This window comes from Acyrthosiphon pisum, chromosome X (assembly GCF_005508785.2).
Source record: "Acyrthosiphon pisum isolate AL4f chromosome X, pea_aphid_22Mar2018_4r6ur, whole genome shotgun sequence".
Taxonomy (NCBI): Eukaryota; Metazoa; Arthropoda; class Insecta; order Hemiptera; family Aphididae; genus Acyrthosiphon; species Acyrthosiphon pisum.
This window is the reverse complement of record NC_042493.1, coordinates 37,888,892-37,902,909: the sequence shown is the minus strand read 5'-3', so window position 1 is coordinate 37,902,909 and position 14,018 is coordinate 37,888,892. Positions and strand designations below refer to the sequence as shown.

Below are 14,018 nucleotides of genomic sequence, written 5' to 3'. Positions count from 1 at the left end.
CGGCACACCGGTTGAAAACCACTGTTATAGACGGAACATCATTATCCTACCCAGTGGGCTGGTACGGTCATGAGAAGTTGAGATGCAGTGTTGCCCATTTTTCGAAACAAAATTATTTTTTTAAATGACTACACAATAACTATTGTGATAATACTGGCGCGCGAAAAACAACTACTGCGAACTTCGACTGCCTTAAAATTAAAACTCTACTACCTATATACTATTATAGTATTATTCTATGAACTGCCTACAACTCAGGCTAGTGCCTACTGAGTATCGAACACTGGAATGGTATAGAAATGAAGAAACAAAATGTTGTACTAAAAAGAATATATTCATGTAATTAAGACTTAAACACAAAAAGGTAATTAAATATCATTGTGGGCCTAGGTTATATTGTATTATGTTTGTACATTAAAAAGTTAATAAAATAATTATATTGTGCGACCAATGACCTTTGTAGTCGAGGCCTTGTTTGTAAAATAAAATTAAAAATAATATTGTATAGTACTAGAGTATAATTAAATTTTAAATGTTTATAAAACTGTTTCTCAATAGGTAATTCAGTAAATTCATAATAATAATAATAGTCTTAAATATTTCAATAAAAAAAAGTATTGGTGTGGCCGTTAGGTATATAGGTATTACAAATAAATAAATAAATAGTTGATGACTATTATTCGTTGCGAAAAAGAATTAATTTTGTTAATTTTTGCCTCAATTCAATTTTGTTATGATTAGATTCTTTAGCTGCAAGTGCTATTAATTGGTCTCTATGGTTATTAAATAGATTTTGACTTAAACAATGATCATCTAATTCCTGAAAATTTTTTATAATATGGATTTTTATCGTGCGTCGCTAGTGCGCATGTGCTTCTGTGCTTCGTGGGACGGAGCATATCGTCAACATGAGTAACTACTACATGTTCCGTCTATAAGTATAAGGTCTATGGTTATAACGTCATAACAAAACAATCACCTAGATTTCCTTCCATTTCACAGTGTCATCAATCGTATAGTACAAATAACGGTTTAACTACAGTTTAACAGAATGGACGATTGTAATACCGGCAATAAGTTAAAAGGGTTAAAATAACCCAAATTTTCCAATTTAATTTTGGTGCCGTAAATGAGTATGGATGTATCTGACATGTAATTAATTTATTGTCCTTCTTGTTTAATAAAGACTATAATATGGAAACTTGAACTTTGATGTTTGAAGTATAGAAAAATGTGAAAGTAATAAAAGTGTTATCTTTATTATTAATTTTGGTTTTATACTTTTCTACCATTCTATATAAAGCCAGCACATAGTCCAATGGATAATATATCTAGCTTCTAACATTTAATTTTGATCATTATATAATTTAATTTGATCCGGAATAAACAGCAACAATTTCATTCTGTTTATCCAGTTTGTTGTAACTATAGGTACACATCTTCTGCTTTTTTTCCTAACTGTGTTTAATCATGTTTACGTGTACTACGTGTGGACTACATTATAATTCAAAATCAGGTTTTTATAAACACAATATGAGGACTAAACACGAAAAAGAAAAAAGATATATATTTGTGATAAGTGTAATACACGATTTTCAAAAAAATTAGATCTCATAAAACATATAAGACATGAAACGCAAATTAACACTTTGAAAAGTAAACTTATTTGCTCTTTTGAAGAATGTAATAAAATATTTAGTTCGTTTAAGACTTACCAGTTACACTTAACTATTAGACATACGGTGGATATTAATAATGACACATTGAACTTTGAAATAATTCATTTATAATATTTACAGTAATTTATACATAATTAAATATTTAATAATTAATATTATACTATGTAATTAATTTAACAAAATTTAATCTTCTAAAACTACCAATAACAAGTTAAAAAAAAAAATAAAAATATTTTACAATATTTATACTATTAGAATTTGAGAAATGGAAACATGAGATTGAATAAATGCATTATTGCTACTAGTTAGAGACAAATTCTTCGAAAGGGCCATCAAAGTTACTAAACAAAAAAAGTCATCCAAATTACTAAAAATTATATCTAGTCATAACAAAAGTGTAAATATTTCATCAAATAAAATCAAAACTGAACCAAATATATGGATAGTTACTTCTGAAATTAAATTAAATATAATATATGTAATTGAAAAATGTAATGTTATTTGTGATAGGTAATTGAATTTTACGTTGTGATTCTTGTAATATCTGTGTCCGTACATTTAAATGCTCATGCATAGATAGTGTTTTATATTTTAATATCTGTAAAGATATACATGCAATTTCCAAACTTAATGTTTTCATGAATACCAAAAACTGAATCACTGAAGAACTGAGTATTTAGTAAAAACTGAGAGGCTCTTTTATGTCTGATAAAATATTTTAAATAAATAATTCTACTTGAGTAGCTAGTCGAACTCTCATTTTCCGTGATGCTAGGATCTATGTGAGACTTGGTAAGTTTAAGGCATACTCTTGAATTATTAAGATATATTAGATGTAAACTATACTTTTCATACAGTATTTTTATGTGATCCATTTTATTTATGTGTTATTTACCTTGATCAAAATATACAAGGTAATTCAATTTAACATTTTTCACATAGATTCATACCTATATATATAAAAATAAGTGTACATTTTGAATAAATTTTATAACTCAAGATCCACCGAACCGATTTCGATAAAAATTTCAGGAAATATTAAGATTGATATGTAGATGGTTCCTGTGAAGGGTGTACGCTGTGCGATAAGTGGTTCCGGAGTTATTATGGTCTCTTAAGTGCACACCTGGCGACATGGCCAAAAACAAGTTAAGTTGCGGATTAAAATAATAACAGTGTATTGTATATTGCTTGCTATTGGTTACAGGCACCTTTGTCGATTTGTATTATTACACCCGGTACATAAAGACTCACCCGGCATATAAAGACTCATTCGGCATACATTAGATTCACCTAGCTAGTTCGGTGTACTAACAAGTCGGTCGTCCTATTATTCGATTTTTAATTAATTTTTGAAATCAAAATTTGCTCAACTCCTAGGTGATTTCGGCGCTACGGCCAGACTCCAGCCAGTGACTACAGGGTTTTTAGTATTTTTGCACGAAACTAGCAGGGATGGTAGGGATGGTAGGTAAGTTTCCGGGAATTTGTTTCTGGTCCAAATTTTTACAGTCCTGATTTGTACATTCCATGTTTATAAATTCCAAGTATTTAAATTCCAGATTTATATCGGCGTCCCACACAATATATTCGGTTGATGGCAGCTGGCAGAGGAGCGTTAAAAGATACTGTTGACTCTATATTTCAATTTATTTTCCGTGAAAAACCCAAGTCTAAGGAAGTAGGAGAATTAGTTGCTGGTTGGATAAGAATGGGTACGGCATTGGTAAATCTACTGTTTAATGAACAACACAAATGTGCTGATAAGAAAAGTTCGAGTTTAGTCAAAATGATTTTCACCCATACCATATCAAATATAGTAATTGGAAAATTAGATCTTCAAAAGAATTTTATCAGCCAAGATTAGAAACGATCAACAGTATTAAGTGTGCAGTATTAAGACAATACAATTTTACGAAATATCCGGTAATAACTAAAACTCAAAAACAACAAGGTCCACCTACAACATTTTCAATGCTGGCTCCCGGTAGACATGGTTACGGACCTAGGAATCTATCCATTCGTCACCGACCCCAGGATATTGTCGAATGCAATCATCCGGTTTCTTCGTCCGTTGTCAGTCAATACAAAGAGATGATATGTATAAACACAGACCGACATGACAATGAAATTGAGTGTGTTTTAACAAAACCCGTGAATGACCGGTAACTTCTTCCGATATACTGTACCATATTGTAAAAAAAGAATACAGCCGGAAGATAATTGTGATTTTGTGACACCCCGTCGTAGAAAACAGGATAATGCAGAAACTACGTGTCAGGGTTTGGAGATGGCACAAAATAACCTAGGTCCATCCACTTGCTATTTTTATGAAAATGAATATCAGCCCGAAAATTACGAGAGACAGGAATGGGTAATAAATTTACTTCCAACTCAGTGATTTCCAACTCTAGGGTGATTGCATGTATACATAACTAGAATTTATCGATACTACAAATTTTAATTACAGCGTCCAATACCTGGAGAAGTGGTACTCGCGTCAAACCAGGGATATCCATCTTTTGGAGGGATAGTCGAGAGAATTGTTGGTGAAAACGTGTACGTAAAGTTCCCTTTGAAATATGATGACGCAGCGTTCAAATACCATAGAAGCGAAGTCCTCCCTTACCAAAGTCAATTTAGTAACGGCAAGTTTATTCCAATAAAACCAGTAACCAAAATGCATTGAGCCTACAAAAGAAAATGTATATTAGAGTAGGAAAATAATGTCACTAAATTTCTTTTAAACAAATAAAGTAAAATTAATTTTAATAGTCAAGTTTTCTAATTTATTGTTCTAAATCAGGGATGGCGAACCTTTTGATAACTGCGTGTCAAATCAAAATGTTTGGTTTGATTTTATTTGCCTCGCGTGTCAGAAACTTTGCAGACCTTTTTTTTTGCTTAAAAAATAATTAATTAAACATATAAACATGATTTTATTTGTTGTTAGGTTTATAAAATATTTAAACTTTACAGCATTTTCTGTTTAGGTACTATTCCATATTAATATAACTTTACAGCATTTACTATTTACTATTTATAAAGTTACATGTACATATTAATATATCTTTACAGCATTAATTTACTATTACATATTAATACAAACACATATTTTTTTTAATTACAAAAATAAGTTTTTAATGAGAAATTTGTTGCTGCATATTTCCAGCTAACGAAACAATCCTGGGATTATAATTTGTTGATTTTAATTGAATACATGCTGCACTGATATCTGTTCCAAGACGATTTCTCAAAGTGGATTTGATAAAATTCATGGAGGAAAATAGCTGCTCACATGTATATGTAGAACCAAACATAGTCAATAATGAAAGTGCTAATTTTTTCATGGATGTAAATGAATTTGGTAGACTTTTCCACTCAATAAGAATTAGGTTTTCGGTTTTAATACTGCTATCAATTTCAAAATAATTTTTTTCCAGTTCACTGTTTAAATTAATAAATTTATTTCTCCAAATTACATTTCCCTGAAATTCTATTAATTCCATTTCTAAGTTTTCGATATTTAGCCATTCAAAAAAAGATAGATCAAGTTCATCATATGTAATTTTATGCGGATTTATTAAAAATTGAAAGGTTGGTTCTAGACATCGGAACTGTGAAAATCTATTAGAAAATAATTCAGTTGTATTTTCTAATATATTAACATATTTTTTAATTATACATTTGATGTCAGTCTGACTATCTGCAAAGTGTAATGAATTGTTCAGATGATTTTTCAAATGTGGAAAATATTTAAATTTTTCATTTTTAAGATCTTTACAATAAATTTCAATTTTTTTTTCAAAACCTTTGATATTTTCAAACATTGTTAAGACTATGTGACCGGGCCCTTGAAGTTTTTTATTTAATTCATTATACATTGTAGTAAAATCAGTGAAAAACATTAAATCGTTCAACCAATTTAAATCTTTAAGTTCTGGATAGTCTTGAGATTTTTCGAATAAAAATAATCGTATTTCTTCTAATAATTCAACAAATCGATGAAGAACTTGACCACGACTCAACCAACGAACACTGTTATACATTAAAAGGCCAGCGTATTGTGATTCAACTTCATCTAATAATTTAGTAAATTGTCGGTTATTTAAAGCACGAGATGTAATGAAATTGACAACTTTTGTAACTACTTCCATTACATTTTGAAGCGATTTCAAGCTGTCTTTAGCACACAACGCTTCTTGATGTATTAAACAATGAAAACTGATTAACGGATGAGAAATTTCTTTCGAAAAAAGTTGAACAAATCCATTGTGTTTGCCAACCATATTAGGGGCACCATCCGTAGTTATTGAAACAATATTATTTATATTTATTTTTAAATTGGCGAATTCTTTAAGTACTACATTCATAATATCTTGACCAGTTGTTTTAGTAGAAATCGTCATTAATTTTATTAATTCTTCCCTCATAATATTAACACTACTGAACCTAACAAAGACTGCTAGTCGCGCCTGTGAAGTTACATCTGTACTTTCGTCAAGACAGATTGAAAAATAATTTTCTGAAGCCAAATCTGTTTGAAGCTGGTCTGTTATATCATTACTCATACAAATAATACGATCTTTTACAGTATTTCTACTAACAGGCAAATCGTTAATACGTTTTATTATTTCATTTTTATTAGTAAAATCATGAAACAAAATGTTAGACGCCTTAACGAAAACTTCTCTTAAGTATTCTCCGTCAGAAAGTGGCTTACCATGCTGCGCAATGCAATGTGACACAGAAAAACTAGCGGCTGATAAATTATTATTTTGCTTGAACGCCACTTTAAATTTGTTTGATTGACTTCTAAAAAATTTTACTTTTTGAGAAATCAATTCTAATTTTTCTTCAGCCGATAGAGAAAATATATTGTTATGAACTGTCTCGAAATGTCTTTTAACATTAAAACTACGGCTTACAACTGTTTCGTTACACAAGCAACATAGTACCTTATTATTGTTTTGAATTACACCAAAATCCACTGTCCACTGTTCGTGGAATAATCTCCCACTACCGCTTTTTTCTGGATTCAGTTTTAATTTTTTGGACATTTTTATTCTATAAATTAAGAATATAGTATTAATTATTTTATACGAATTTTTAATTTTTGAAAATAATAAAAATAAATAATATTCACCAATGTATTAAGCTTCCAACGGTTAAACGTGAATTATATTGAGAAAGCCCGAAGCAATATTCAATAGGTTGGTTAAAATAGTCGTCGTGTAAGGCATCCGAAACTATCTGTTGACGACTGTCGACTGTTCTGTTTTACCTACGTTTGTTACGTAAACGCGATAAACGAATTTATTGATAATCTAATCGTTTCGTTTACGAGCTTAGGAAATGGAAAGTACAGATTACAATATCTTACGATACATTCCAATAATAAGTTAAAAATAGTTTAAAATTAACAATAATTTTTTTGGAAAGTGAAGTAAAAATTAAGAATTATATTTTAAATTGGCGTGTCACTGAAATAATGCGCGCGTGTCACTCCGTGACACGCGTGACATAGGTTCGCCATCCCTGTTCTAAATGAACTTATTTGCTACTTAGGTAGTGAAATTTTGGGTAGGGGGTGAATTTTACAACAACAAAAAAGTACACCTATTAGTGGACTGGCATTGTAACAATTTCCAAATCCCCAATTCCATAATCAATGTACTCTCATGAATAACTAACATTTAAGTGAAAATAATTTGGTTTTTTGGTTTTCCTGTTAAATTGCAATTATTGCAGTTGTGACATTGTCCTACCGTGGCGGCGATGTGTAGGTCATAGAATTGAGAATCAAAATAAACAACTGATAATTATTTTTTTAATAATGCTTATGATATATTTGATTTAGCATTACATCCTTAGAACTGGGAGATAATCATTCAAGTCATTCATTAGGAAAGGCAGTTTGATGGGATTTACATTTTGAGGAATCGACTTATGTTATATATTTGAGCTTACCTAAATCTTGAAAACGTTCAGTGAGATGAATGACTATATTATCCAGTATTTTATATTACAATACACTATATGTATTTAAAAGATCAATTCAACTACTCCCCGAAGCTGTTTTGTACTAGAATTTTTTTTAAATTCACTAAACAAAAATGTTGCACTTTCAAAACTTCTCAAAAGTTTAATTCTATTTATAAATATTTTTACTTGATCCATACACTATAATATAGATCCAAGTGTTTGATTTGAAAAATTGCATACTAGGTATCAGTTATATTAAATATTTCTTTAAATACAACCACAAAAATATATATATATATCAATACTCACAGGAAATTAGCGGAATTAGGATTAAAAAAAAGATATCAAAATAATTATGATTATAATAACTTTTGTGGTATGTTAGATGGTTTGGATTTTTTGCCACTAACTACATTAAAAGAAGGTGTTGACTATTTAAAATTAAATATACCTCTTATATGGAGGATTTATTTAATTATTTTGATGAAACGTACGTGAGTAGATCTTTGCGTCGAGTTAATAAACAAAATGTTTCAAGTTCAACCGTTCGACGTTTTCCAGCAATATTTCCTCCGGAAACTTAGAATGTTCACCAAACAACTACACAAAATACTCACCGTATCAATATTGTTTGCGGGTCATGGAACAATAGATTTACATAGTCATTTAGTTGGAGGAAAACATTTGGACATTAATAACCTGATAAAATAAAAAAATGATCGGTTGGCTGACCGTGCAAAACTTGCTTTGCAAACTGTAGGACAATCAAAACTAAAATGTTCTAAATCAAAAACCGCTCAAAACAGATTAATAACCTTATGTGAACGGTTGAATTCTTACAAAATTGAAGTGAACATGTTTTTGAAAAAAACATCCTTTGATTTAAGAAAAAGATTATAAAAAGGTATTAATATTACGTATACCTTTTTTTAATATTATTATTTACCGTGATTGAATAAAATTTTTTTTAAATTATTATTATATTATTGAAATTGTATTGTATTACACATTTTCCGTGGTTATTTTTTCGGGGTTATTTATTAAGAAATTTTGTTGTGCCTGAAAATGGAAATTAGAATACCCAAATTACTTTAAACTTTGTGTACATAATTAATTGTAATTATAATATAGAATAATAAAGATCGTTAATTATTACTAATTAATCATTAATGTTAATTATTGTCATTTATCAATATTCGCCCCATATAACATCAATAATGATGGTTTTCATACTTTATATTATACAAAATAAATCCATACTATGTACCTAGTTGGTTGGAAGAAAAAATTTAACACATAATGCATAATAATAACGTTTTATTTCATATCAACAAATTTTTTTTTTAAGTAAAAGAATGTACCTATAACTAATATTTAATTATTTTACATGGAATTCATTAAAACATTGTTTTTTTTTCATTTTGACATAAAAAAACTTTACATGTAGAACATTTACTGGACGGTTTGGATTCAATTAATTTTTTTACTACACACTTCACACCTACCCCTAGTATTAGAATATTCTATCCAGTGTGCTCCCAAGTTACTTAGTCTAACATCTGAAGGTATAGAGTATAATTGTTTGCCCCTTCTTGGTTGTAAACTATTTTTTTTGGTACTTTGGGACACGGCTGCGCGACGGCATATAGCGTGTTGCAGAAGAAAACGGCGTTATATGTTATCAAAAACCTCTAGATTACTAGCGCTTTTAGCGGAATTTGTGGTGTACCATTAAGTTGTCATATTATTTTTCAAATCCCGGGTTTTTTCAAATAAAATTGATGTATAGTAATAATCACATAACTGGTAATTGGTATTGTTTACCGCAAATAAATGAGTATTTATCACGGCTATAGATATCTGCTATAGTGGTATTTATGATTTAGTGGACTATTTATAATCATTAATAGTCATTACTTACTATTTAATAGTAATAGAGTAGTACATATTTTAATTGTGTATTTCTTATTTTAATAAAACATAAATATGCCAAACTATTGTTGTGTACGAGAAATTCATACCATATCCAAAACAATTTTTAAAGTACCTCAAAATGAGGATATGAAGAAAAAGTGGGAAGAAGCGTTGGGGTTTACGATTAAAAAAAGTTATTATATTTGTGCTACCCATTTTGAAGACTCTGATATCATCAGTAAATGGGAGTCTGGTCAAGAGTCTAATAAGTATACGGTAAACTAATTTTCAACATTAACGTTTTCAATTTTCACCAGTCGTTAAAATTATAATATTTTTGTAATATTAATAATATTTAGATATGTTTGAAAAGACTTCATTTAAAAAAAGGAGCCATTCCTATTCCCTGTAAAAAAAAGATTTATGCACAATCTTTGGAAGGTATAAAAGTTTGTTAAGTTTTAAATATAGTAATATAATTACAAAGATAATACTGCATTAATATAAAATACTATTACTTAATTTATCATAGGTCTGTGAATTAAATAAGGCATGCACATCTAGCTTGGATAGCACATTAGATCTTTCTCATACAACGGATACATTAGACTCATTTAATTTAAGTTCTCAAAGTATTGATCTAGTAAAACATGATCACTTGTACTGTACTCAGGCATCATCACCTAAGAAGAGAAAGGTAAATTATCAAACTACATCTTGTAATAAACAAAGCATACCTACTTTTTATATATTTTTTAAACTCTTTTTAAAACAATTTTTCTTGTTGGGCAGTAAATTATTTTTTATTACAAAAATTAAATTGTAGGTACAAATTAGAAAGTTTTATTCTTTTTATAGATTGATGTAACAATGGTAAATTCTGTTTTTCAACTTATTTACCAAAATATTGAAACCGTACATTTACCAAATAACTGGTACTGTAATGGGAGAATAGAATACATAGAGTATGTTCCAGTTATCTCTTTTCATAAATTAAGCGCTTTTAAACCAAACTATAAAAGGCATATTGAAAAACAACTTGTTTTAACCGAAGGCAGTGGCGGTTATAAGGGGGGGGGCGAAAGGTGGATCGCCCCCCCCTTGGGATTTGGTTTTTTTTTAAATTTAATTTATCGCTGACCCAACAACGCCTATCGACAAATTTTTGATTTTTATCAAAATATTTTTTTTGTTTTAACCACGGATAATATTATATTATCATAGTATTGTATATTATCTGTATCATACTCTATTTCTCGGTCACGCACGCTTAACTTAACTGATAACAGTTATCACTTATCAGTATAAGACATTCATTATTTAATCGTTTTTAAATGCGTTTATTTGTATTTTTTTAAATGGTTGTAATTTCATATTTACATAGTACCTATTAATTTAAATTGTTTTATTTAATATTTTATTTTTAATATGTCGATGAAGCGAATAAGCAGTTATTTTGACAGTACATCCAAAAAATCAAAACATAATTTGCCATTGGAGGAATATAATAATACAATCGATGGCACTAGTACAGGTACAACTGAATTTATTTCTATACAAAAGCCTGAAGCTGAGCTTGGTGAATCCATACAGTCTGAAAATACAGATGAATTAGATATATCAAATTTTACATGCCGAAGTAAAATTGTAAGTGATTATATAAAATCAATTATACTAAAAAGGAGCAATATTCCTAGTTCTAAGTTTCAATATCCATTTTCTCTTCATAATAAAAAAGGTAATGAAGAAAAGCGATTTTTAAGAAAAAATCATTTTGAAAAATACCCATGGGTTGAGTATTCTAATATAAAACATGGGTTGTTCTGCAAAATATGTGTTTTGTTTTTAACTTCAACTAAAGTTGGTATGCATAGAACAGAACAAATTACTAAATTGGTTACCGAACCTATTAATAAATTTGCAAAACTATTAGGTAAGGATGGTGTTTTAGAAGTACATCATAATAATGGATATCATAAAGATAATGCACAAAAATCTATAGACTTTCTAAATACTTATGATAAACCTAAAAATGAAATAATTAATTTATTAAATGACCAACGTAGTAAGGAAATATCAGAGAATCGTGAACGGTTACGACCAATTATCAAAACTATTTTACTTTTAGGCCGGCAAAATATTCCTTTGCGCGGTCATCGAGATGATGGATCTTTAGTTTGTCAAACAGAAGAAGAAGACAAAGTGGATTCTATAGTTAATCAAGGAAATTTTAGAGAGCTACTGAAATTTAGAATTGATGCTGGTGATCAGTTACTTGAAACACATTTAAAAACGACTGGTGCTAGAGCTACATATATTAGTAAGTTAACACAAAATGAAATAATTGAATGTTGCAAACAAGAAATATTAGATTTTGTACTTTTAGAAATAAAAAAAGCGGATATATTCAGTGTTCTATTTGATGAAACCACAGATATATCTAATATTTCACAAATGTGTTTAATTATTCGGTATGTATTAAACAACATTATATATGAACGATTTTTGTCATTTGTCGATTGTCATAATTATATTTATAAAAAAAATAAAGATGATGTGTCAAATATTGAAGACAATGTGGAACCCAAAATAACAGGAGAGATTTTAGGAGATACAGTGATAAAAATATTACAAGAATTAGGATTAAACTTAGACAACTGTGTAGGTATTGGGACTGATGGTTGTTCTGTTATGGTTTCTGAAGTTCGTGGTGCTGTGCAACAAATAAAAAAATATGCCAAAAATGCCATACATAGCCCGTGCTCTAATCATGCATTGAACCTCAGTATTGCTAAATCATCTAATGTTCAATCTGTACGAAACTGTGTAGGAATTATAAAAGAAGTTGTTTCCTTTTTTCATGTATCTGCTAAACGTAACTATACTCTTAAACAACATTTGACAACACATAAAAAATTACATAGTTTGTGTGAAACAAGGTGGGTCGAAAGACACGACAGTATAATGCAATTTAAAGAATCCATTATTGAAATTGTAGATACTTTAACTGATGTATCTGAATGGAATGAAAATATTTCTTCTTCAAAAGCCAAAATGATGATAGCAGCTATTTGTAATTGTGACTTTATTATATCAATTTTTTCATTATCAAGTTTATTAGCTGTAACATTTCCAATAAGCAAAATATTGCAAGGTAAAGATCAGGATATTATTTCAGCATCAGAATGTATAAAAGATATATACACAATTCTTGAAAGGAACCGTAAAGAATGTGAAGACAAATTCAAATTATTGTTTAAAGAATGTGAACCGATTTTAAAAGAACTTAATATTGATATGAGATTACCAAGAATTACTTCACGTCAAAAACATAGACCAAACTTATTACCATCAAACAATATTGTTGATTACTATAGAGTTAATATTTATATACCTCTATTGGACAATATATTAGAAGATTTAAACTTTCGATTTTTGAGCAAGGAAAATAAAAATATTGTATCATTAATGCAGCTTACACCAAAGTATCTTATTAAAATAAAAAATGAAGACTTGCATAATTATTTGTCAACAATTTTTGAAATTATGACTGAAAATTATACATATTTTCAAACTTCATCAAAAGGTATAATACTAAATGAATTAGATTTATGGTTTACTAAATGGAAGAGACATGAATCTGAAAGTAAATATACATATTTAAAGTTTTTATATTTAGTTACTAAATAAATTTGTTAAAACAAACATTTTAATATCATTAATTTTATTTATATAAAATACTACATTTTTTTAGGAGAAAATATTCCAAATAATGGGTTAGAAGCTCTAATTTCGTGTCCGGAATCAGTGTTTCCAAATATTCATTATATTCTTAGTATTATTTGTTCACTTCCTATTAGTGTTGCTTCAGCAGAACGAAGCTTTTCTACACTTAGAAGGTACCTATTATAAGTAATGTATAAATCATTTGACTTTTGAGTATTAGGTATTGCTCAATAAACATTTAAAAAAAAACTCAAATTTCAAGGTATATTAGTATATATTATTATATTTATTTTAATATTTACTAAATGTATGGTGGTATATAATACACATGATTAAAAAATTTACTTTTCTAGTTTACTTCACTCTACTTAAGTTAAAAATATTATTTGTTTATATTATAGAAAAATAAGTACCTACTTAATTTTCTTTGCTTATGCTTTTCATAATATTCCTTTATAAGTATTTTCATTAAAAATATGCATTAGTTTTGCCTAGCTGAATGCTTTTAAGTAATTGCTTGATTAATATTTTTTATTTAAAATGTTTCAATGCTATATATTGCTACTATGCATGTGTTTTGCTTTATTTATTTAGATTGAAGACATGGTTGAGGTCAACAACTGGTGAAGACCGATTAAATGGGCTAGCACTGCTTCATATTCATAGAGATATTAAAATTGATATAGATAATATTATTACACGCTTTGCTAAGCA

At 28.7% G+C, this 14,018-nt stretch overlaps 2 protein-coding genes across 2 annotated transcripts; one reads left to right on the top strand and one right to left on the bottom strand.

The window, feature by feature from the left end:
- Positions 1–4,819: 4,819 nt before the first annotated feature.
- Positions 4,820–6,739, bottom strand: LOC103309007 (general transcription factor II-I repeat domain-containing protein 2A-like). Its single transcript, XM_008183448.1, has 2 exons — positions 5,508–6,739; positions 4,820–5,093 (listed from the first exon to the last, which is right to left on the bottom strand). Exons 1-2 carry the CDS (start codon positions 6,737–6,739, stop codon positions 4,820–4,822), a joined length of 1,506 nt encoding a protein of 501 aa, XP_008181670.1.
- A 2,911-nt stretch (positions 6,740–9,650) lies between these two features.
- On the top strand, positions 9,651–13,931 carry LOC103309006 (52 kDa repressor of the inhibitor of the protein kinase-like). Its single transcript, XM_029485109.1, has 5 exons — positions 9,651–9,854; positions 9,938–10,027; positions 10,111–10,275; positions 11,019–12,956; positions 13,899–13,931. The coding sequence occupies exons 1-5, from the start codon at positions 9,651–9,653 to the stop codon at positions 13,929–13,931; spliced, it is 2,430 nt and encodes an 809-aa protein (XP_029340969.1).
- The last annotated feature ends 87 nt before the right edge of the window (positions 13,932–14,018 follow it).